Source organism: Heterodontus francisci, chromosome 1 (assembly GCF_036365525.1).
Source record: "Heterodontus francisci isolate sHetFra1 chromosome 1, sHetFra1.hap1, whole genome shotgun sequence".
NCBI lineage: Eukaryota > Metazoa > Chordata > Chondrichthyes > Heterodontiformes > Heterodontidae > Heterodontus > Heterodontus francisci.
In genome coordinates this window covers 133,888,996-133,915,010 of record NC_090371.1, presented here as the reverse complement: position 1 = coordinate 133,915,010, position 26,015 = coordinate 133,888,996, and the positions used below count along the sequence as shown (strand labels likewise).

Sequence of the window (26,015 nt, the reverse complement as noted above, 5' to 3'; positions counted from 1 at the left end):
ATCATTGAGGATGGGGATGTTTGTGGAGCCTCCTCCTCCTGTCAGTTGTTTAATTGTCCACCACCATTCACGACTGGATGCGGCAGGACTGCAGAGCTTAGATCTGATTCGTCGGTTGTGGGATCGCTTAGCCCTGTATATTGCATCCTGCTCGGCATGTAAGTAGTCCTGTGTTGTAACTTCACCAGGTTGACACCTCAATTTTAGGTATGCCTGGTGCTGCTCCTGGTATGCCATCCTGCTCTCTTCATTGAAACAGGGTTCGTCCCCTGGCTTAATGGTAATGGTAGAGTAGAGGATATGCCTGGCCATGAGGTTATAGATTGTGGTTGAATACAATTCTACTGCCGCTGATGGGCCACAGTGCCTCATGAATTCCCAGTTATGAGTTGCTAGATCTGATCGAAACCTATCATATAGCACGGTGATAGTGCCACACAACATGATGGTGGGTACCCTCAATGTGAAGACAGGACTACATCCCCACAAGGACTGTGCGGTGGTCACTCCTACCAATACTGTCATGAACAGATGCATCTGCAACAGGTAAATTGGTGCGGATGAGGTCTTTCAGTGAATAGGAAGATCACAGATTTTCATAGTGATACCCTAATTGGGTATTGGTTACCGGAAAGAATCCACAGTATTCAGCACTAATCTTGAAAACAAAAACTCCAAAAGTAACAAGACATTTTCAGTCGACACGGATGGGCATTCTGGTGCTAACAGTGCTTGTAGAATCTACTTAGGGTTTATGAATATTAACAGTGAAAATTTATTTTAATTTGTATGAAAATTTTGTTTCACATAAGGCAAATCTCAAACTCAGTCAACCAATCTCAGTTCCTTGCATCAATTGCACACCATGACTAGATCACAATGCTATCAATCATGCATATGCAACACAACTTCAGCTCAACGCAGTTAACCATTCAACATACATTAGCAAAAGGTAAGCCTCGATGAGAAATTAAAATCCTCTCTTCACGGCAATATTGGCTGCAGTCCTCTCCTCTTGCAACATTTTCTCTACTTTACCATAAATTCACTTCATAACTTAATCCTGGATCTTGCACATGGACCAAAAGAAACACTTCCAACACATATGTTCTAAACTGTGACATGGAATTATCTAAACTGGAGTCAAATGTGGCATAAGTTTAAAAGGCATTGGAACTTTGCTATAACTGTAAAAAGGTGAGAAAGAGCAAAGCACCTTTCACACTGTAATCTTGAATAACAATGCTTAAGCTGAATATAATATCCATCAAATCTCCTAGATACCAACATATAAACTATTGGGACAGATGTGTGTGCATCTTGCAGCATACTCAAGATCTGCTCGAGTTATGCAAAGACATAATAAAACACATGAAGGGAGTGAATGTTTAAGCTGGTAGAAAGATAGGGTGCCGATCAAGTAGGATGCTTTATCCTGGATGATGCCAAGCTTCCTGATTGTTGGAACTGCACACATCCAGGCAAGTGGAGAGTATTCCATCCACACCTGACTTGTGCCTTGTAGATGATGGACAGGCTTTGAGGAGTCTGGAGATGGGTCACTCGCTGCAGGATTCCCAGCCTCTGACCTGCTCTTGTGGCCACTGTATTTATGTGGCTGGTCCAGTTCATTTTCTGGTCAAAGATAATACACAGGATGTTGATGAAGGGCTATTCAGCGAAGGTAATGCCATTGTGTGTCATGGGGATATGGTTAGATTCTCTCTTATTGGAGATGGTCATTGCCTGGCACTTGTGTTACACCCAGTGCTCATTCTACCTGTTGTACTAGGCAGGTGCAGTGCTGATCCATGATCAAGCCATCTATAAGTGGATGCCCTTGTACATGCTTTCACAGTGCCAGTACAAAATGGCCAAGTTGAAATGTAATTTGGCTGCTGTGTGTGCTTAATTCACACCATAACCAGTATAAATTTGGTTTAAATATTCTAACACAATGAGAGGCTGGCTTTTGATCACCTTACGTACACAGTGTGAAAATGAATCATAATGCTTTAATTAACTCACTATGACACAGCTTTAGAGAAAGCACATTTTAAGATGTATAGGCTCTGATTTAGCACACAAGTATGCAGCACAATCAATGTCACCTATTAGGTCACAACTCTCACCTGGGGATGACGCTTGATAGATTATCTTGTCAACTTCCCTCTCGGGTACTGCTGTATGGCAAATTGCCATCATCGTTAAAAACTCGCAAATGACTGGTGCTGTGGGCTAAAATGTTAAGAAATTAACAAAGCTCAGGAAAAGAACATGTCAGAAGATTTGCAAAAGGATATGCATTTATTTCTCAAAAAAGGCTTATAATTGCATTATTACATACAATATATAGCATACAAATAGGGCATTCAGTCCAACAGGTCCATGCCAATGTTTAAGTTCTGCAAAAGCCTCCTCCCACATTACTTCATCAAACCCCACCAGCATATCCTTCTATTGCTTCCTCCCTTATGTATTTCCCCTTAAATGCATCTACACACTATTTGCCTCAACCAGTCCAGATGGTAGTAAGCTCCACATTCTAATCACTGAGTAAATCAGTTTCTTTTGAAATCCCCAATGTGGAATCATTTTGACATTGACCCTATTAATCCCTTTTCATTATCTTAATCTCTATTAGATCACCACTCAGCCTTCTTCATTCTAGACTAAAGAGCCACAAGACAGTTCAGTCTTTCAGGTTTTGGTATCATCCATGTAAAATTTCTTTGTACCTTCTCTGCAGCCTCTATATCCTTTTTGTCACCTGGAAACCAGAACTATGCACAGTACTTTGGGTATGGCCTAATGAAGGTTCTATATAAATTTAACATAACATCGCTACTTTTCAATTTCATTCCTCTAGAAATGAACCTCAATGCTTTGTTTACGGTTTTAGTGGCCTAGTAAATCTGCAGTTCTACTTTTAATGATCTTTGAAATTTACAGTCAAACAATATTTTAACATTTTAATTAATTTTATAAGGAACAGTCTTGCAGATAATTCAGTTGCTCTGTGCAGATCTTAAAAGATTATAGATCCTTCCGCCCTTTGGCACTACAATACATTTAAACAAGAGAATCCAGTAAAGAATAAGTTTCAAACTAATTTGTATAAGTGCATGAGCATCACCCTCCACCTTTCTGCTGTGTTCAGTAATAGATCTTCTTGGTTGTTAAATGTTATAAACAGAAGGACATAACTGAACAGCTAGATTGGCTGGCAGTGATGTAGTCTTATGTGCACTCCTATCACTGGAGCAGATCACAAAGTTCAAATTTATGTATGTCTTTTCACCACAGAAGGGCCAAAAACTATGATGGGGTATAGACCGCAACAGAAAAATAAATGACATGGGCTGATTCCCTGGTCACATTTGTTTTCATCTTTGTTAAATAAACTTGGATTTTTAAAATAATATTTACTTATGAGGTTTACCCTAAGTTTTTGCTGCATTATATATTTGTACAATCGATTTTTATTCTGTGATCCAACACTAAAAGTTAAAAGAATTATATCCTCAGCAAAGAAGTATAATACATACAATCAAGACTCCTAACAAGGGAATTAGCTCATTAATTAACTTGACAGGTTTAAATAAAAGTCTGTCCCAACACCAGACACTACAGCGAACACTATTTTCCAACAGTTACTGATCAGCTGCATCAGGTGATCCTGTGCCGCATATTTATCATTTTACTTTCAGTGGCTTCACAGCAGATAGCATCTTTCAATGTGCAATATTTTGCTCAATGAAATGAGATCACAGTTAAATTGCACATACTTCATAGCTTCCGATATATTTTAAAAATTAAATCTGGTCAAATCATTTGAGACTACTTAAAATGATTATAAAGTAATAGTATTAGGATATTAATGCATGGAGGAATACATTGAACTGGAAAAAGTTAACACATTCAACCACAGAACCAAGAATTTCTCAGTTGTTGACAAACCAAGTATTAACCTAGAAAAAAATTGGAAAATAAAACTGATTTGAACTAGAGTACAGTATTTTCCTTTTAATCTTTTTCTCCTTCAATCTTCCTGGATCAGATCCCAACTAGAGTCAGTCAGTGCTCTAGCTGACTAGCCAGGAATGACTGGTACATATTTCTCCAATACCACCCATCCTCCCCACCTCGCCTCCCCTTCCTGCAACCGCACATGCACAGTGAATTGCGAAAATCCAGAAGTTGCTATCTGAGAAGCCTTGCTCCTCCAAAAGCTACACAAAAACAGCATCTCACCATCTGACTCACCATTCAAATTGAACGGTGAAGTTGCTGTAGATACAAATTAAACTCGGCAAAAAAGTTAGGGCTTGTCCATTTCCATGTGACATTTCTTTTAACAACGTGACAAGTCTTAATTGCGGCCATACAATTTCTCGCTAACTTTTAGATGTATGGAGTCTCATTCCTTCAGCTTTAATTATTATTGGAGTTTTTCTTTTCCTTTCTGTCCCAATCGAACTTTTCTTTCCCTCTCTATTTTACTTTCTGCACCTGATTTGGGATTCTAATGGACACTTCCTGGTTCAGACTCTGTGCTGCTCATCAATGATTCTTCAATTTGTCCTTTCACACAGCTCCCAGATGCACTGTAGAGAACACTGCACTTTTTGGATAGTTGACTGCAGCAACTTGCCATGCAAAAGCCCACAGAAATTCTATGGGCAAGTGCAATTCTAACAAAAAACCCATAATCTTCAAAAATTTTAATGCATATTAATCGTGGATGTTATGCCAAGAGTACATTTTAAACTCATTAACTTAACTGGCAAGTGATCCATTTTTCCAGGTGGTATGGTTGTTTTGCTACATATTGAGAGAGTGGTTAGTAAAGCATATTGGATCTTGGGCTTCATGAATTGAAGAACTGAGTACAAAAGCAGGGAAGTTATGCTAAACCTTAATAAAAGCTCTGGTTAGGCCCCAATTGGAGTATTGCATCCAGTTCTGGTCACCACATTTTAGGACGGATACGAGGGTCCTTGAGAGGCCGCAGAGGAGGTTTACCAGAATGATTCCAGGATGAGGGATTTTAGTTACAAAGTTAGGTTGGAGAAGCTGGGGTTGTTCACCTTGGAGCAAAGGAGATTGAGGGGAGATTTAATAGAGGTGTACATGATTATGACAGGCTTAGTTAAGTTAGACAAGGAAAAAACTACTCCTATTAACTAAGGACAAGGTCTAGTGGACACATATTGAAGGTTCTAGGAAAGAGATGCAGGGGGAATGAGAACTTTGTTTTTTACACAGCGGGTGGCAATGACCTGAAACGTGCTGCCCACCAGGATGGTGGAAGTGGAGACAATCAATGAGTTCAAAAGGAAATTGGATGGCCACTTGAAGGAAATAAACTTACAGGGCCACTGCGATCAAGTGGGGGAGTGGGACTGACTGGATAGCTCCGTGGAGAGCTGGTATGGACCTGAAGGGCCGAATGGCATCCTTCTGTGTCATTAATGACTATGATTCATAGAAATCATATGAAGTTTAAGGCACAGAAAGAGGCCACTTGGCCCATCGTGTCTATGCCGGCTGAAAAACCATCCACCTATTCCAATCCCGCCTTCCAGCATTTGGTCCATAGTCCAGCAGATTATAGCACTTGAGGTGCATATTCAGACTCCTTTTGAATGTGTTGAGGGTCTTTGCCTCAACTACACTTGTAGGCAGTGAGTTCCAGACCCCCACCATACTCTGGGTGAAAAAGATTTTCCTCATCTCCCCTCTAATCTTTCTACCAATCACTTTAAATCTATGCCCCCGAGTCACTGACCTCTCTGCTGAGCTAAATAGGCCCTTCACCTCCACTCTATCCAGGCCCCTCAAAATTTTGTACATTTCAATCAGGTCTCCCCTCAGCCTTCTCTGTTCCAAGGAGAACAACCCTAGCCTAGCCAATCTTTCCTCAGAGCTGCATTTTTCCAGTCCTGGCAACATCCTCATAAATCTCCTTTGTACCCTCTCTAGTGCAATTACATCCTTTCTGTAATGAGGTGACCAGAACTGCACACAATACTCAAGTTGTGGCTTAACCAATGAGTTATACGGTTCCAGCATAACCTCCCTGCTCTTATATTCTATACCTTGGTTAATAAAGGAAAGGGATCCCATATGCCTTCTTAACCACCTTATCGACCTGTCCTGCTACCTTCAGGGATCTGTGGACATTCACTCCAAGGTCCCTCACATCCTCTACACATCTCAGTATTTTTCCATTATTCATGTATTCCTTTGCTTTGTTTGACCTCTCCAAATGCATCACCTCACACTTCTCTCAATTCCATTTGCCACTTTTCTGCCTATATGACCAGACCATCAATATGTTCCTGCAGCCTACAGCTGCCCTCCTCACTATCTAGCACAAGGACAATCTTTGTGTCTTCTGCAAACCTCTTGATCATGCTCCCTACACTCACGTCTAAATCGTTAATAAATACCACAAAAAGCAGGGGACCCAATGCAGAATGCCACTGGAAACAGCCCTCCAGTCTCAAAAACACCTGTCAACAATTACCCTTTGCTTCCTGCCACTGAGCCAATTTTGTATCCACCTTGCTGCATTTCCCTGGTTCCCATGGGATTTAAAGAATTTTTTTTTTCAATTTTACGACAAACGCTACAGTCAAGATGTAAGGCAGGAACTTTCCTTTATTGAAGTTTGCAAAATATTAAACTGTATACAAAACCAGAGTATGGGTTCAAAATAAACCATAAAAATAAGGCCAAATGTACATTACAGTAAACACCAAATAACTGAAAACTGCTTTTTTGTACTAAAAAAAAAAACTTTGAATCATCCAGTAACTCAAATTAAGCAATTAAAAAACTGAAATTAAATAGTTTATCAAACTAAGGGTAAATCCAGTTATTCAGCATCTTAGATCAAGCAATTTTAAATTAAGCGGAGTACACGAGTGAAAAATACATTTAAAACAGATGTGAGAATTTAGGATCGTGCAGGCAAAAACATTGCAGATGTTTAAAACACAGTTGAATACTACAATGGGGAGTTAATGTATGAACGGAAATTAGCTTCATTGGATTGAATAGTCTTTTCCTATTCTTACTTTTTTCAGTGATCAGATTTTTCCTGAATGAAATTTTATTACTTACCTTATTTACTTGTAAATTACCTGCCAATGATAGCTTAGTTCTGCCAATCAGGGTAGATCCCAGCAGGAGGATGGAGAGTACAGCATTCCTACCCCACATGATCTGCAGCGGTTCAAGAAGGCCACCACCTTCTCATGGGCAATTAGGGATAGGCAATAAATGCTGGCCTGGCCAGTGACACGCACACCCCCATAAACGAATACAAAAAAATTGCACCTAATATAATGAGTGATAAACCACACGGAATTTTGAGAGTCAGCCTAATTTATAATTTCAGGTGAGTTCCAGGCTCTACCAACCTCCCCAATGCCTTCATTACACAGAGTTTTCACTTAAATGATCTCAGCCTCCAGCATAAAGATGGGATTGGACTTGATGCTTTTGCTTAGAGCTGTGACCTGGTGGGCTAAATTTGGATTGTGCATGTAAAGAGTACCTTATGTTCCAGGAAGCATCAGTATCAATGGGTACAGTAGCCTAGCAGTTATGGTGCTGGACTAGCAATTGAGGTCACAAGTTCAAATCCCATTAGAAAAACTGAATTCTAATGTTACGACCAAGGCGGGAGGCGCGCACTGTTAATTCAGTCCCACTTCTCCACAGGTCACAGCATATCAATAAATTTTCCCACTTACCGAAACAGCCAATTAGATACCCTGTCCCCTGAATAAAGCACACCAACCAGGTTGTTTTAATCAACAACAAAATTAACCATTTATTATAAAACCAAGTCTTAACCAAAAATGCAGTAAATTTATACACGAATTGAGATACTAAAGCTCCTTATTTTTTCCCGAGCCCTCATGCACACACACAAACATCTAAAAACCGGTTAACTGGGAAAAAGAGATTTTGGTTTACAGCTGTTTCATAGGAATAAAAGGAATTAAAAAAAAACTTAGACTGTCATGATCTGGAAGGAAGTTCTTCGGTTTGGCGAGGTGTCCCCAAGTCGAATAGTTGGATGCCACTCGAAGTCTTTACAGACAAGGTTGATGAACAGTCTGTGATGGGTAGGCATTCAAAGAACTTCAACGGTAGAAGGCTTCACATAGGTCTTCTATCATGGGTGTAGCAACAGGTGACAGTTCTCACATTCGATGCAAAAGTCCTTTTTTAAAGATGTAAAATTTCTGCAAATTCAGGATTTCTTCGAAAATGCAGGAGGTAACAGTACCACTTCATACAAGCTTTTGCTTTTCAACAGCAAGGATTCTTTACAAAGAGGTAATACTTTTCTGGTTCTTCTTCTAATCTCCAGAAAGGTCAAAATCGAATTCCAATTGCCTGCTTTAGTTCAAATCCACTGGCTTTTAAACAGTTCAAAAATGAAACCAAAACCTTCCAGAAACAAGTCACATGTCAAGTCATAAATTCTCTCGTCACACAAAGGATAGCTCGGAGGTCAAACCCCTTGCTGGTTTCCTTGAAAGTAACGGGCTTCCAGCATTTATTTACTGGTCAAAACCAGGAACCTCTCGTTGATCCTGCCTTCCTTCCAAAATCATCCATAAAGTTCAGCTATTTCCAGATGTCTCAATGTCCACTGAAATCTTTATCAGTTTTAAAAAATATAGAATCCCAAGTTCTAATATAAAAAATGGAAATCCTCGTAGCATTATCTTGTCTATATGCGACTCTAGTTCGACAATACAGGTTATGAAGTGGTTATGTTATCGGACTAGTACTCCACAGGCCTGGTCTAATAATCCTGAGAATGTGAGTAATTTGCCAAAGAACAGTACAGCACAGGAACAGGCCATTCGGCCCTCCAAGCCTGCGCTGATCTTGATGCCTGACTAAACTAAAACCTTCTGCACTTCCAGGGCTCAAACCCCTCTATTCCCATCCTATTCATGTATTTGTCAAGATGTCTCTTAAACGTCGCTATCGTATCTGCTTCCACCACCTCCCCTGGCAGCAAGTTCCAGGCACTCACCACCCTCTGTGTAAAAAACTTGCCTCACACATCCCCTCTAAACTTTGCCCCTCACACTTTAAACTATGTCCCCTAGTAATCAGTTACTCTTCCACCCTGGGATAAAGCTTCTGACTATCCACTCTGTCCATGCCGCTTATAACTTTGTAAACCTCTATCATGTCGTCCCTCCACCTCCGTCGTTCCAGTGAAAACAATCCGAGTTTATACAAACTCTCCTCATAGCTAATGCCCTCCAGACCAGGCAACATCCTGGTAAACCTCCTCTGTATCCTCTGCAAAGCCTCCACGTCCTTCTGGTAGTGTGTCGACCAGAATTGCACGCAATATTCTAAGTGTGGCCTAACTAAGGTTCTGTACAGCTGCAACATGACTTGCCAATTTTTATACTCTATGCCCCGACCGATGAAGGCAAGCATGCCGTATGCCTTCTTGACTACCTTATCCACCTGCGTTGCCACTTTGTGACCTGTGGACCTGTACACCCAGATCTCTCTGCCTGTCAATACTCCTAAGGGTTCTGCCATTTACTGTATACCTCCCACCTGCATTATACCTTCCAAAATGCATGACCTCACATTTGTCCGGATTAAACTCCATCTGCCATTTCTCCGCCCAAGTCTCCAACCGATCTATATCCTGCTGTATCCTCTGACAATCCTCATTATCCGCAACTCCACCAACCTTTGTGTCGTCCGCAAACGTAATCAGACCAGCTACATTTTCCTCCAAATCATTTATACATAATACAAACAGCAAAGGTCCCAGCGGAACACTAGTCACATCCCCCCATTCAGAAAAACACCCATCCACTGATACCTTCTGTCTTCTATGACTGAGCCAGTTCTGTATCCATCTTGCCAGCTCACCTCTGATCCCGTGTGACTTCACCTTTTGTACCAGTCTGCCATGAGGGACCTTGTCAAAGGCTTTACTGAAGTCCATATAGACAACATCCACTGCCCTTCCTTCATCAATCATCTTCGTCACTTCCTCAAAAAACTCAATCAAATTAGTAAGACACGACCTCCCCTTCACAAAACCATGCTGTCTCTCGCTAATAGGTCTGTTTGTTTCCAAATGGGAGTAAATCCTGTCCCGAATAATCCTCTCTAATAATTTCCCCACCACTGACGTAAAGCCCGCTGGCCTATAATTTCCTGGATTATCCTTGCTACCCTTCTTAAACAAAGGAACAACATTGGCTATTCTCCAGTCCTCTGGGACCTCACCTGTAGCCAATGAGGATGCAAAGATTTCTGTCAAGGCCCCAGCAATTTCCTCCCTTGCTTCCCTTAGTATTCTAGGGTAGATCCCATCAGGCCCTGAGGATTTATCTACCTTAATGCTTTGCAAGACACCCAACACCTCCTCCTTTTTGATAATGAGATGACTGAGACTATCTGCACTCCCTTCCCTAGGCTCATCATCCACCAAGTCCTTCTCTTTGGTGAATACTGATGCAAAGTACTCATTTAGTACCTCGCCCATTCCCTCTGGCTCCACACATAGATTCCCTTCTCTGCCCTTGAGTGGGCCAACCCTTTCCCTGGTTACCCTCTTGCTCTTTATATATGTATAAAAAGCCTTGGGAGTTTCCTTAATCCTGTTTGCCAATTAGTTTTCATGACCCCTTTTATCCCTCCTAATTCCTTGCTTAAGTTCCTTCCTACTGTCTTTATATTCCTCAAGTGCTTCATCTGTTCCTAGCCTTCCAGCCCTTACAAATGCTTCCTTTTTCTTTTTGACTAGGCTCACAATATCCCGCGTTATCCAAGCTTCCCGAAACTTGCCAAACTTGTCTTTCTTCCTCACAGGAACATGCTGGTCCTGGATTCTAATCAGCTGACGTTTGAAAGACTCCCACAATTTGAATAAAAAGCTGCAATTAGTAAAAGTGACCATGAAACTGCTGGATTGCTGTAAAAACCCAAATGGTTCGCACGGTTCTTTCAGGAAGGAAACCATCCTTATCTGGTCTGGCCGATATATTACTCCTTTTGAGTAGGACCATTTATCAAGGCATTATCAACTATGTATTTAAAAAAATATTCAGGCAGCAGTATCTTCCTGAACAGAAGAGTAACGAAAACTACATACAATATTTCAAATTTGATTGCCCCAATGAGTTACATAGGGTTAAATTAGTGTTATTTGCAAATGCCCGTGAAATACATCTCAGTACTGAATTAGCTTTAATTTATATTTTAATTAAAAGGCATTAGGAAAAGATGGAGTAGCCTAGCACGGACGTGCCCTCCAAGCCGCGCGGCCATGGAAAAACCTGAACGTTCCAGCGCAGGCCATGCACAAGCCGTCTGTTTTTAGTGTGTGTGTGTGTGTGTGCGGCCATGCAAAAAAAATTAAAGAGCTCCTGCACTTAAGGGATGGGTCACGCACTACAAAACTAAATTAGAGGTTATGTTGCCTGATAGTACAATCTATTCATGCATTATGTCTCAGCCACTCTATAGTTGAAAACAAATTTTCCCAGGAAGTCTGTTTGCAATCTTACATTTGTTGTAGCAGTGCTTTCATTGTATGAAAATAGTTAATAAGATCAGGGTTTCATTTTAGTTTATTGGCAAACTCAGTTTTGTATACATCTCCACTAGCAGGTATAACAGCAGCCAGGATGCCAGAGCACTGAACTATAAGTAACAAACTAATCAGAGCTGAAACTGGCACCGTCTCTCAGCCTCTTCCAACAGAAGAGGTTTGATGGCCTTAACTGGACTGCCTGATGGATATCCAGTCCTTCTTTAGCATTTGTATCACCTGAAAGTTGACTAAGTAGGAAGGTTATTGATGTTCATAGAGATACTACTGAGATAATCCATTATAACCTTTCAACCAAGACTCATGGAGCAGGTTCTCATCTCTGCTACAGGGTGGAAGGGATGTCCACATGTAATACATGATATGGAGCAGGGCATTCAGCCATCACTGTGCCCTTTTATTAAATTTACTTCATAAGTTTAAATATACATGAAACTATAGACTTTGAGGTGCTAATCTGCAAAAAGCAAATAAAAATCAATAATGCATTACTTACATGATTGCCTTGAAGATTTTCCAGTAGAGAAGGGTCTTGAAATACACTTTCCCCATTTGATGATTCACCTTGCCTTGAATGAACAAAATAAAATGAAAAACCTATTGGATATGTTTCATCAGCTCACATCATCTATATATTTTAAAAAAATACAAATTATGTGCAGTAAAAGTATTTCAAACAGCAAGACACAATGTCCTGAGAAAGCAGTGTTCTATATGCAAAATCCATTGCCAGGAAAGACTAAATGTGACTGCAAGAAGATTTTACTGTCTGAATATCTATTCCAATGACCACAATAATTCACTTTCAAGAAAATCAATACTGTATAATGAACTATAAACCAAGTATGCATGCAATTCTGGAAGGACGTGGAGGCTTTGGAGAGGGTACAGAAGAGGTTTACCAGGATGTTGCCTGGTTTGGAGGGCATTAGCTATGAGGAGAGGTTGGATAAACTCGGATTGTTTTCGCAGAAACGACGGAGGTGGAGGGGCGACATGATAGAGGTTTACAAAGTTATGAGCGGCATGGACAGAGTGGATAGTCAGAAGCTTTTTCCCAGGGTGGAAGAGTCAGTTACTAGGGGACATAGGTTTAAGGTGTGAGGGGCAAAGTTTAGAGGGGATGTGCGAGGCAAGTTCTTTACACAGAGGGTGGTGAGTGCCTGGAACTTGCTACCAGGAGAGGTGGTGGAAGCAGATACGATAGCGACGTTTAAGAGGCATCTTGACAAATACATGAATAGGATGGGAAGAGAGGGATACGGTACCCGGAAGTGCAGAAGGTTTTAGTTTAGGCAGGCATCAAGATGAGTGCAGGCTTAGAGGGCCGAATGGCCTGTTCCTGTGCTGTACTGTTCTTTGTTCTATGAAGAATTTTTAACTGCAAGACTAGACTGGAAAAAAACACTTCCAAGAAATGTTTCTGCCTTAAAGGCAGAGATTTAAAAAAAAAGGTTGTTCAAAATATATCAAAGCTCTTGTCTACTGCACCTGAAGTGCAGAAAACTCTACTAAATTAAATGTCAGTCATCCACTGACAGAGGGCAGTGAATCTTTATTTTAAAAAAAAGTTATTTAGCTTTGGGTAGGATTTTCCACCTCCTTTCCAAATAATTAATTATCAACCTATCTTTTAACATTATTCCTAATCCAACGGATTCGGGCAGCACAGTGGCGCAGTGGTTAGCACCGCAGCCTCACAGCTCCAGCGACCCGGGTTCAATTCTGGGTACTGCCTGTGTGGAGTTTGCAAGTTCTCCCTGTGTCTGCGTGGGTTTCCTCCGGGTGCTCCGGTTTCCTCTCAGAAGCCAAAGACTTGCTGGTTGATAGGTTAATTGGCCATTATAAAATTGCCCCTAGGATAGGTAGGTGGTAGGGAAATATAGGGACAGGTGGGGATGTGGTAGGAATATGGAATTAGTGTAGGATTAGTATCAATGGGTGGTTGATGGTCGGCACAGACTCGGTGGGCCGAAGGGCCTGTTTCAGTGCTGTATCTCTGTAACTGTAACAAGAGAAACAAGAGCCATAAGAACTCCTATGTTGTATAAAGGCTTAATCCTAAATTCATCCTGTTCTCTAAACATAAATGAACTGTAAAAACCTGACTGTGTATAGAAAGGAGGAGTCCAACAGCAATTTAATTTTAAAGTAGAGAAATCAGGCAGATGATGAAAAAAGTGTGAACTGTGCACTTCAAGAATACCATGGAACGGGTGAGAAAGATGAGGCTTAAAGGAATGTAATCTAACTCTTTTTCATTGATTTATCCCTCACGTACATTTGGATTATACCTGAGTGTCACACCAAAAATTGTGGTAGATAGGTAAGGTCAGCTTGACATGTTAACATACATCTTTCTGAGCAAACCAATCTAAACATCATGCTTAGAGAAAGCATGGGGACTGCTGCATGCTTTAAAGATATAAAGCACATTTTTTGATGACCACAGCAAAATCAAAACACTTTTAACCCATGGTTCCTGATCAGGTGTAATAAAGCAATACATTCTTTTACATTTCTGGAGACTAAAGTTTGTATAATCAGAACAAACTGTTGCTTAGAATGACTTAGATCCCTGGTCAAGTTCATAGAACAAATAAGGATTCCAAACTCAAGGGAATGCAAAACTATCTCCAACTCTATAGCAGTGACAGGAATATTTTGGTATTGTAAACACTTTAGTTTTTTTTAATTCGTTCATGGGATGTGGGCAACGCTGGCTAGGCCAGCATTTATTGCCCATCCCTAATTGCCCTTGAGAAGGTGGTGGTGAGCTTCCTTCTTGAACCGTTGCAGTCCATTTGGGGTAGGTATACCCACAGTGCTGTTAGGAAGGGAGTTCCAGGATTTTGACCAGCGACAGTGAAGGAACGACGATATAGTTCCAAGTCAGGATGGTGTGTGACTTGGAGGGCAACTTGCAGGTGTAGTGTTCCCATGCATTTGCTGCCCTTGTCCTTCTAGTTGGTAGAGGTCGCGGGTTTGGAAGGTGTTGTCTAAGGAGCCTTGGTGTGTTGCTGCAGTGCATCTTGTAGATGGTACACACTGCTGCCACTGTGTGTCGGTGGTGGAGGGAGTGAATGTTTGTGGATGAGGTGCCAATCAAGTGGGCTGCTTTGTCCTGGATGGTGTCAAGCTTCTTGAGTGTTGTTGGAGCTGCACCCATTCAGGCAAGTGGAGAGTATTCCATCACACTCCTGACTTGTGCCTTGCAGATGGTGGACAGACTTTGGGGAGTCAGGAGGTGAGTTACTCGCCCACAGGATTCCTAGCCTCTGACCTGCTCTTGTAGCCATGGTATTTATATGGCCACTCCAGTTCAGTTTCTGGTCAATGGTAGCCCCTAAAATGTTGATAGTGGGGGATTCAGCGATGGTAATGCCATTGAATGTCAAGGGGAGATAGTTAAGATTCTCTCTTGTTGGAGATGGTCATTGCCTGGCACTTGGGTGGCGTGAATGTTACTTGCCACCTATCAGCCCAAGCCTGGATATTATCCAAGTCTTGCTTCATTTCTACACGGACTGCTTCAGTATCTGAGGAGTCGTGAATGGTGCTGAACATTGTGCAATCATCAGCGAACATCCCCACTTCTGACCTTCTGATTGAAGGAAAGTCATTGATGAAGCAGCTAAAGATGGTTGGGCCTAGGACACTACCCATTCCTAATTGCCCTTGAACTGAGTGGCTTGCTAGGCCATTTCAGAGGGCTGAGAGTCTGGAGTCACATGTCGGGTGGCAGATTTCCTTTCCCAAAGGACATTAGTGAACCAGATGGGTTTTTAAAATAGACAATGGTTTCATGGTCACCACTAGACTAGCTTTTAATTCCAGATTTTTGATTAATTCTATTCAAATTTCATCATCTGCCATGGTGAGATTCCAACCCATCTCCCCACATCATTAGCCAGGGCCTCTGGATCACTTGTCCAGTGACATTACCACTACACCACCTCCTCTCCCAATAATCCAGAGGCCTGGACTAAATCCAGAGAATTACTACACAAATCCCACCATTTCAGTTTAGGAATTTTATTTCAGTTTTAAAAATCTGGTATTAGTAAACATGACTAAAAGCTGTCAGTTGTTGTAAAAACACTTTTTCTGCATCACACTAGTACAACAGCAAGCAACTGCTAGATTTTTAAAATATTTGTTATTGGGATGTGGACAACACTGGAAAAGTCACATTTATTGCCTATCCCTCGTTGCACTGAAGATAGTAGTAGGCCTCCTGCTTTCCTTATGGTGATGATGCTCTCAATGGTCTTTGGGAGCAAATTATAGGACATTGACTCTGCAACAACAAAGGAATGGCTATGTACATCCAAGTCAGAATAGTGCATAGCTCTGAGATGTCAGCATTCCCATGACATTGCTGCTTTTGTCTTTCTTAGTGGTACAGGTCGAAAGTGAGAGAGGTGCTGTTGAAATAAACTTAGTGATTTGCTGCAGTGCATACTGTAGATTATACTTACTGCAGCCAGTGCTCTGGTGATGGAGGGGGTTGATATTGAGTTCAGTGGCAGAGTCACCAATCAGTATACTGCTCTGTCCTGCGTAATGAGTACTGTTGCGGCTAGACGTATCGACACAGGTGTTGAGCATTCTATCACAACCCTGACTGGAGCCTTGTAGATGGTGGTGTGTCTTTGAAGGGTCAGGAGGTGAGCCACTCATCTCATAGTGCCCAGTTCTTCTGAAGCGCATGGGGAAATGGTTAGGCTTTTTCATGCTGGAGATGGCATTACTTGGTACCTATCACTTGTCTGCCCAAACCTGGATTTATTTACATCCTGTTATGGGCCAACATGGTTTCGTCATTAGTGGATTTTTAGTGCATGGAGCTGACCAGTGCAAGCAGTTCTATTCCTGATCTTATGATAGAGGGTGAGAGGAGTGAAGGGAAGTGGTGGAAGAAAGGAATTTCTTAAAGAAGCTGTCGGTAGTTATGCCGATGATGCTTCCCTGATGCCCTGGGGCTGTACTGATTGGGCTTCAACAACCATCCATCTTCCTATGTTTCAAGTATGACTGCAGCCACTGGATAGCTTTCCCTTTGACCTTGAAACTTCAATTGTGGTAAGGTTCCATAGTGGCATACTTGGTTAAATGTTGCTTCTATGTAGAGATACCACACCTGAATTGTCTCACCAGGGAAGTATATAGGATGAGGGCAGGAGGAAATATTTTAACACTTGCATGCTTTATATGTACCAGATATCTTGACTCGATGAAGCAAACATCATTACTATCACAAGCAGTGAATCAAAAGCTCAACTTAAATAATTTAACTCTCACATTCATAGTTAAAGGGGGGAAAATCTAGCTACTTGAGCTTGGAGATTCTCTATATTAAGGGCAGATTCTTCGGCAGAGCAATTTTTTTTTTTAGTTGTTCCTCAGTTAACTACATTAGAAATGATCAGTCCTCTTCTGCAAGGTTCCACATGGTCCAGGAAAACATCTTGCATAGGTAAGGGGATCATGAGGTCACTCATGCAGAAAGCACTCTATTCAGCCCAAACGAAAGGAAAGCATTTTACAGCACGCCTATTGCATTAATTGCTTCTATATATCCTTGAGACCAATCTAACATGAATTAGTATTGGGTAACTAGAGGAAGGGATTATTTCGGATATGTATAATTTTTGCAGTACTCCCTTTCTTTAGTTCCAGTAACTGTCTTCACTATAGTCCAATTAGAAATAGCTTCAGTTTAGTTTAGAGATACAGCACTGAAACAGGCCCTTCGGCCCACCGAGTCTGTGCCGACCATCAACCACCCATTTGTACTAATGCTACACTAATCCCATATTCCTACCACATCCCCACCTGTCCCTATATTACCCTACCACCTACCTATACTAGGGGCAATTGCTAATAGCCAATTTACCTATTAACCTGCAAGTCTTTGGCATGTGGGAGGAAACCGGAGCACCCGGAGGAAACCCATGCAAACACAGGGAAAAGTTGCAAGCTCCACACAGGTAGTACCCAGATTTGAACCCGGGTCACTGGAGCTGTGAGGCTGCGGTGCTAACCACTGCGCCACTGTGCCGCAAGAAGCTCAGCTTCATCTGTGCCTGTGATATAACATAATCCAACACAGCTCATCTATGGTTCATAGATGAAGATGGACAGTCAATCCTTCTGCTTGTGGCCTCAATGCCAATCCCAGAATTAAGAACGATAATGATGAAATAAGAGGAGCGTGTAACAAAGGTAAAAATCATGGGGGTCTTCAATCGCCATATGGACTGGACAATCAAATCAGCAAAAGTAGTTCAGAGGACGAGTTCTGGAATGTATTTGAGAGTCTCCTACAACAATACGCGTGGAATCAACCAAGAGGCTACTTTAGATCTTGTTTCGTGTAATGAGACAGGGTTAGTTAGTAAACTCATAGTGAGGGATCCTCAAGGAAAGAGTAACCATATCACAAGTTTGAAAGTAATGTACATAAGTTTGATGAGACTATTGAACTTAAATAAAGCCAACTACATATGTATTAAGGCCAAGCTGGCCAAGGTAGATTGGAAAATTAGATTAAAAGCAATGATGGTAGATGAGAAATGGTGAACATGTAAATAAATATTTCATATTTTGAAACAAATCTACATTCCATTAACAAAAATTCCTTGGGAAAACTCCATGGGACTGCACAGGAAGGAACAACAGAGTAGAAATGCTGACAGAGCAGATTCCATAGTTAGGGGGACACACAGGCATTTATAGACTGTCATCGTGAGTCTCACATTGTGCATTGCCCTGGCATCAGGGAGGCATCACTGAGATGGTGCAGAATATTTTGCTGGGGAGAGTGAGACAGAATTTCTGGTACACGTTGATACTAAAGAGAGAGAGAGAGCAGGTATTGAGGTCCTATGGTCAGATTTTCAGGAGCTGGGAAGGAAGTTAAAAAGCAGGACCTTGAAGGAAGTCATCTCTGGATTACTTCCAGTGCCACGTGCTAGCAAGAGCAGAAATAGGAAGATTGTGTGGCTTGAAGCATGGTGCAGGAGGGAGGGCTTCTGATTCTTGGGGCATTGGTACCAGTTCTGGGGCAGGAAACACCTACTCAAGAGGGACATGTTGCACCTTAACAAGATTGGGACCAATGTCCTCACAGGGGGGTTCATTAACATGGCTGGGGGATCAGCACCAGCATACATAAGAAAAGAGGAATAAGGTGCATAAAGGAGTGAGAGTGTTAGATAAAGACTAGAAAACGAAGTAGTGCCATATTAGATAGGAGCAAACCATGCAGGACTACGACAAATACAAAGACAGGTTTACAACGTGTGTATGTAAATGCACAAATGTGGTGAACAAGGTTGATGAGCAACAAGCACAAATAGCTGTGTGGGAATATGATGTAGTGGCAATAACAGAAACATGGCTTAAAAATGGTGAGGACTGGTTGCTTGAAATTCAAGGATACTGTCGTGAAGACTTGATATGCTGAATGCGGATTTTTAATTCATTGACTGGTACCTACACTAAGCTTAAAAAAGGAGAGCCAGAATATTACATTCAACTTTTACAAAGACTTTGCTGCAGCTAAAAATGGCTGCTACCATTTGCATTTGAACACCCTTCACATTCCAAGGTATCAAAGTGGAAACGCATGTCTGATTACCCTTACCCAAAACAATAGCTTGCCCTATTGATTGAACTACCCGAGATTGCTTTCATTAGCAAGACATTCAAAACCATCCTGGAACATTAACATTGAAAGGGCGAACCCCTCTAGGGGTAAACATCGACACCATAAGGTCTGAGACAGACAGATTCCTAACCTTGAATCTCATTAGAAGGCACCAGAGAATACACTGAGACAGTCATGTGACCATCTGTCCATCTCTGTGAAAGCTAGGAGCTTTCCTTGGACAAGAAAGACAAGTTCCAGAGAGACTCAATCTGTGCAGAAGCCAGAAGGAGCGTCTCTCTCTCCAGAAGATCTTGTGTGGGGTGTGTGAAGCCTGGCTGCCAGCTGCAATAAAAAGACAGAGACCCCGGGAAGGAAACTCTCTGCTCAACTGTCTCCAAGAACAACTATCAACCCAGAACTTCAGGAAAACAAATTCAACCGGAAGACCACAAAAGCCACCAGACACCATAGACTGTATATTACTTTTTATTGATCCAAACTCTATTCCAACTAGCATTCTTCACCATTCTGGGAGGCAGAGAGTGAGTGAGTGAGTGAGGAAGGAGAGAGAGTGAGTGTGAGTGAGAGTGAGAGTGTGAGGTGAGAGTGAGAGTGAGAGCGAGAGTGAGAGCGAGAGTGTGAGCGAGAGTGTGAGCGAGAGTGTGAGCGAGAGTGTGAGCGAGAGTGTGAGCGAGAGTGTGAGCGAGAGTGTGAGCGAGAGTGTGAGCGAGAGTGTGAGCGAGAGTGTGAGCGAGAGTGTGAGCGAGAGTGTGAGCGAGAGTGTGAGCGTGAGCGAGAGTGTGAGCGAGAGTGTGAGCGTGAGTGAGAGCGAGAGTGTGAGCGTGAGTGAGAGCGAGAGTGTGAGCGAGAGTGTGAGCGAGAGTGTGAGCGAGAGTGTGAGCGAGAGTGTGAGCGAGAGTGTGAGCGAGAGTGTGAGCGTGAGTGTGAGCGTGAGTGTGAGCGTGAGTGTGAGCGAGAGTGTGAGCGAGAGTGAGAGCGAGAGTGAGAGTGAGAGTGTGAGTGAGAGCGAGAGTGTGAGCGAGAGTGTGAGCGAGAGTGTGAGCGTGAGTGTGAGCGAGAGTGTGAGCGAGAGTGTGAGCGGAGTGTGAGCGTGAGTGTGAGCGTGAGTGAGAGCGAGAGTGTGAGCGAGAGTGTGAGCGAGAGTGTGAGCGAGAGTGTGAGCGAGAGTGTGAGCGAGAGTGTGAGCGAGAGTGTGAGCGTGAGTGTGAGCGAGAGCGTGAGCGACAGTGTGAGCGACAGTGTGAGCGACAGTGTGAGCGACAGTGTGAGTGACAGTGTGAGTGACAGTGTGAGTGACAGTGTGAAATTGTAGCGTAAGTTTATGATTTTATTTAGATCAAGTTTCTGGTTAAGAACAATAAACTCACCTCTTTCTTGTGAAAACTCAAGAAAACCTGTCTGATTGGTTCTTTTGCAATCACAACAAAAGTAAAAGGTAAAACACTCACTGAAGTGGAACATCGACTGTTTAAAAATGAATAAAATCTGTTGCAGTCAAATAAGAGGAAGGACAAGAGGGGAGTCTTGTGCTCGCCCCCACCCACCTCATCTAACACAAAGTGTTCAGAACAGATTGGGAAGGAATAAAAGAGAGGTGGGTGGCAGAACTTATTAGGATTGGAAATGGAGGATGTCCTGTAAGGGGCAAAGACAGAATCCATCCAATTAGAGTTGAGAAGCAAAAAGATTATGATCACACTACTGGGGGTATTCTATAGGCCTCCAAATAATATGAGCGAGAGAGGGAGAGAGAGAGGGGGAGAGAGAGGGGGAGAGAGAGGGGGAGAGAGAGGGGGAGAGAGAGGGGGAGAGAGAGGGGGAGAGAGAGGGGGAGAGAGAGGGGGAGAGAGAGGGGGAGAGAGAGGGGGAGAGAGAGGGGGAGAGAGAGGGGGAGAGAGAGGGGGAGAGAGAGGGGGAGAGAGAGGGGGAGAGAGAGGGGGAGAGAGAGGGGGAGAGAGAGGGGGAGAGAGAGGGGGAGAGAGAGGGGGAGAGAGAGGGGGGAGAGAGAGGGGGAGAGAGAGGGGGAGAGAGAGGGGGAGAGAGAGGGGGAGAGAGAGGGGGAGAGAGAGGGGGAGAGAGAGGGGGAGAGAGAGGGGGAGAGAGAGGGGGAGAGAGAGGGGGAGAGAGAGAGGGAGAGAGAGAGGGAGAGAGAGAGGGAGAGAGAGAGGGAGAGGGAGAGGGAGGAGTAAATCTACAGGGAAATCAGAGAAGTGCAAGAATTGTAGAGTGATGATATTGAGGATTGGGGGACTTTATCCCAGTTGATATTTTGGTAATTAGAGTAAAGTGTAATGAAAAGGAAAGAATTTCTGAAATGGGTTCAGAAGAACTTCTTGATCAGCATGTTCTCAGCCCAACTTGGATGGAGGCATTGCTTGATCTGGTGCTGGGGAATGAGGTGGGCCAACTGTCTGTGAGGGAACATTTAGGCAAGAATGATCATTGTATCATAAGGTTTAGATTAGTAATGGAGAACAGCAAGGAACAATCTAAAGTCGAACTTCTAAATTGGAAGAGGACTAGTTTAAATGGAATGAGGGGGGATCTCGCCAGGATAAAATGGAATCAAAGATTGACAGGAAAAATGGTAACGGAACAATGGGTGATCTTCAAGGAGGGAATGCTTCAGGTAGATACATTCCAACAAGGGGGAAAAGGCAAGGGTGCCAAAGATAGGACTCATTGCATGAGGGAGATAGAGAACATGATGAAATAAAAATAACAAAAGGTGTATGATCATGTCAGACAAATTCTTTAAGTGAAAAACCAGGCCAAATACACTAAGTTGAAATGGGAAGTGAAGAGGAAAATGACTGACAAAGAGAGAATACGAGAATAGAATGGCAGTTAACATAAAAAGGGAACCCCAAAATCTTCTGCCAGCATGTAGATAGTAAGTGGGTAATAAGAACAAAGAACAGTACAGCACAGGAACAGGCCATTCGGCCCTCCAAGCCTGCGCCGATCTTGATGCCTGCCTAAACTAAAACCTTCTGCACTTCCGGGGACCGTAGCCCTCTATTCCCAACCTATTCATCTATTAGTCAAGATGCCTCTTAAACGTCGCTCTTGTACCTGCTTCCACCACCTCCCCCGGCAGCAAGTTCCAGGCACTCACCACCTTCTGTGTAAAGAACTTGCCTCGCACATCCCCTCTAAACTTTGCCCCTTTCACCTTAAACCTATGTCCCCTAGTAACTGACTCTTACACCCTGGGAAAAAGCTTCTGACTAGCCACTCTGTCCATGCCGCTCATAACTTTGTAAACCTCTATCATGTTGCCCCTCCACCTCCGTCGTTCCAATGAAAACAATCCATGTTTATCCAACCTCTCCTCATAGCTAATGCCCTCCAGACCAGGCAACATCCTGGTAAACCTCTTTTGTACCCTCTCCAAAGCCTCCACGTCCTTCTGGTAGTGTGTCGACCAGAATTGCACGCAGTATTATAAGTGTGGCCTAACTAAAGTTCTGTACAGCTGCAGCATGACTTGCCAATTTTTATGCCCCGACCGATGAAGGCAAGCATGCCGTATGCCTTCCCGACTACCTTACCCACCTTCGTTGCCAGTTTCAGTGACCTGTGGACCTGTACGCCCAAATCTCTCTGCCTGTCAATACTCCCTGCCTGTCAATACTCCTAAGGGTTCTGCCATTTACTGTATACTTCCCACCTGTATTAGACTTTCCAAAATGCATTACCTCACATTTGTCCGGATTAAACTCCATCCGCCATTTCTCCGCCCAAGTCTCCAACCGATCTATATCCTGCTGTATCCTCCGACAATCCTCATCACTATCCGCAACTCCACCAACCTTTGTGCCGTCCGCAAACTTACTAATCAGACCAGCTACATTTTCCTCCAAATCATTTATATATACTACAAAGAGCAAAGGTCCCAGCACTGATCCCTGCGCAACACCACTAGTCACAGCTCTCCATTCAGAAAAGCACCCTTCCACTGCTACCCTCTGTCTTCTATGACTGAGCCAGTTCTGTATCCATCTTGCCAGCTCACCTCTGATCCCATGTGACTTCACCTTTTGTACCAGTCTGCCATGAGGGACCTTGTCAAAGGCTTTACTGAAGTCCATATAGATAACATCCACTGCCCTTCCTTCATCAATCATCTTTGTCACTTCCTCAAAAAACTCAATCAAATTAGTGAGACACGACCTCCCCTTCACAAAACCATGCTGCCTCTCGCTAATAAGTTCGTTTGTTTCCAAATGGGAGTAAATCCTGTCCCGAAGAATCCTCTCTAATAATTTCCCTGCCACTGACGTAAGGCTCACTGGCCTGTAATTTCCTGGATTATCCTTGCTACCCTTCTTAAACAAAGGAACAACATTGGCTATTCTCCAGTCCTCTGGGACCTCACCTGTAGCCAATGAGGATGCAAAGATATCTGTCAAGGCCCCAGCAATTTCTTCCCTTGCCTCCCTTAGTATTCTGGGGTAGATCCCATCAGGCTCTGGGGACTTATCTACCTTAATGCTTTGCAAGACACCCAACACCTCCTCCTTTTTGATAATGAGATGACTGAGACTATCTACACTCCCTTCCCTTGGCTCATCATCCACCAAGTCCTTCGCTTTGGTGAATACTGATGCAAAGTACTCATTTAGTACCTCGCCCATTTCCTCTGGCTCCACACATAGATTCCCTTCTCTGTCCTTGAGTGGGCCAACCCTTTCCCGAGTTACCCTCTTGCTCTTTATATACGTATAAAAAGCCTTGGGATTATCCTTAATCTTGTTTGTCAATGACTTTTCATGACCCTTTTTAGCCCTCCCTACTCCTTGCTTAAGTTCCTTCCTACTGTCTTTATATTCCTCAAGGGATTCGTCTGTTCCTAGCCTTCCAGCCCTTACGAATGCTTCCTTTTTCTTTTTGACTAGGCTCACAATATCCCGCGTTATCCAAGGTTCCCGAAACTTGCCAAACTTATCCTTCTTCCTCACAGGAACATGCTGGTCCTGGATTCTAAAGAGGTGGGATGGGGCCTATAAGGGACAAAGAGAGTGTTTCGAGGTGCAGGACAAGGCTAGAATACTAAATGAGTACTTTGCATCTGTGCTTACTCAGGAAAATAATTTTGACAAAATATCAGTAGAAGTAGAGATGGTAGAGGTAATAGATGGGATGAAAATTGATAGGAAATATGTAACGGAAAGGCTGGCTATGCTTAGAATGGATAAGTCATCTGCTCCAGATGGCTAAAGGAAGTGGGAGTGGAGATAGTGGAAGGGCTTGCCATAATTGTCCCTAGATATGGGGGAGGTACCAGAGGACTGGAGAGTGGCTTTTTCAAGAAAGGATGTAACTACAGAGCGATCAGTTTAACGTCAGTGATGTATAAAGTTTATTCCCTGATTATTTCTAAAAATCAACAAGCATTTGGAGAGATTGGCGTTAATTGTGGAGAGCCAGCACAGATTTGTAAATAGCAGATTGTGCTTGACGAATCGACTTGAATTTTTTGATGAAGTAACAGAAAAGGTTGATGAAGGGAAAGCAATGGATGTTGTCTGTATGGATTGTAACAAAGTGTTTGAGAAAGTACAGCAGAGAATGCTGATTAACAAAACTGAGGCTTTTGGAATAGGAGGGTCAGTATCAGCTTGAGTAAAAAATTGGCTTAAGGACAGAAAACAGTGACATGTGGTAAATTGTTATTTTTCAGACTGCAGGATAATAGACAATGGTATGCCCTAAGGGTCAGCTGCGTTTTTTGATATATATATTATATATATAATATATTATATGACTTGGATATTGCAATAGAGTAAAATTTCAAAATTTGCCAATGATATCAAACTTGTAGGTGTGGCAGACAGTGAGGATGGTACCAATTGACTGCAACAGCACAGAGATAAGCCAGCAGAATGAACAGAAAAGTGGCAGATAGAATTTAATACATAGAAGTATAAGGTGATGCAGTTTGGCAGAAGGGATAGGGAGAGGCAAATAAGACTAAATGGCATATTTCTAAACAGGATACAGGAGAAGAGACTCCCCAGGGTTCATATGCATAGATCTTTGAAAGTGGTAGGACATATTGATAGAGTATTTAGCAAAGCATATGGGCTTCATAAATAGAGGTATTGAGTACAAAAGCAGGGAAGTTATTCTGAACCTTTAAAGCTCTGGTTAGGCCACAACTAGAGTATCTCATCCAGGCCTGCTCACCCCACTTTAGGAAGGATGCAAGAGTGCTCGAGAGACTGCAGAGGAGATTTATCAGAATATTCCCAAGAATGGGGAATTTTAGTTACAAGGTTAGGTTGGAGAAGCTGGGGTTGTTCTCCTTGAAGCAAAGGAGATTGAGGGAGAGTTGACAGAGGTGCACAGGATTATGACAGGTTTAGGTAAGGTAGATAAAAAGGTGTTCCCATTAATTGATGGTACAAGGACGAGGGAAACACAGATTGAAGGTTTTGGGCAACAGATGCAGGGAATGTGAGGAAGAACACTTTTACACAGTGGTGGTAATGACCTGGAACTCGCTGTCTACGAGGGTGGTGGAAGTGGAGATGAAGAATGATTTCAAAAGGAAATTGGATGGACACGAGGGGAAAAAAAAAACTTACAGGGCTACGGGAACAGAGCAGGGGTACGGCACTTATTGGATTGTTCTACAGAAACCTAGCATGAACTCTACAGGCCAAATGGTCTCCTTCTCTGCCTTCATGACTAAACAGGTTA

At 42.7% G+C, this 26,015-nt stretch overlaps 1 protein-coding gene across 4 annotated transcripts in view; it reads right to left on the bottom strand.

Moving 5' to 3' along the window:
• The window catches only part of atp8a1 (ATPase phospholipid transporting 8A1), a 522,190-nt gene that overhangs the window by 253,706 nt on the left and 242,469 nt on the right, over positions 1-26,015 (bottom strand). For all 4 annotated transcript variants that reach the window (XM_068036156.1, XM_068036147.1, XM_068036163.1 and 1 more), the window contains 2 exons: positions 12,126-12,198; positions 2,133-2,238 (listed from right to left, as the gene is read on the bottom strand). In XM_068036156.1, the coding sequence (XP_067892257.1) occupies positions 2,133-2,238; positions 12,126-12,198 (179 nt within the window). The remainder of the gene's footprint in view (positions 1-2,132; positions 2,239-12,125; positions 12,199-26,015) is intronic.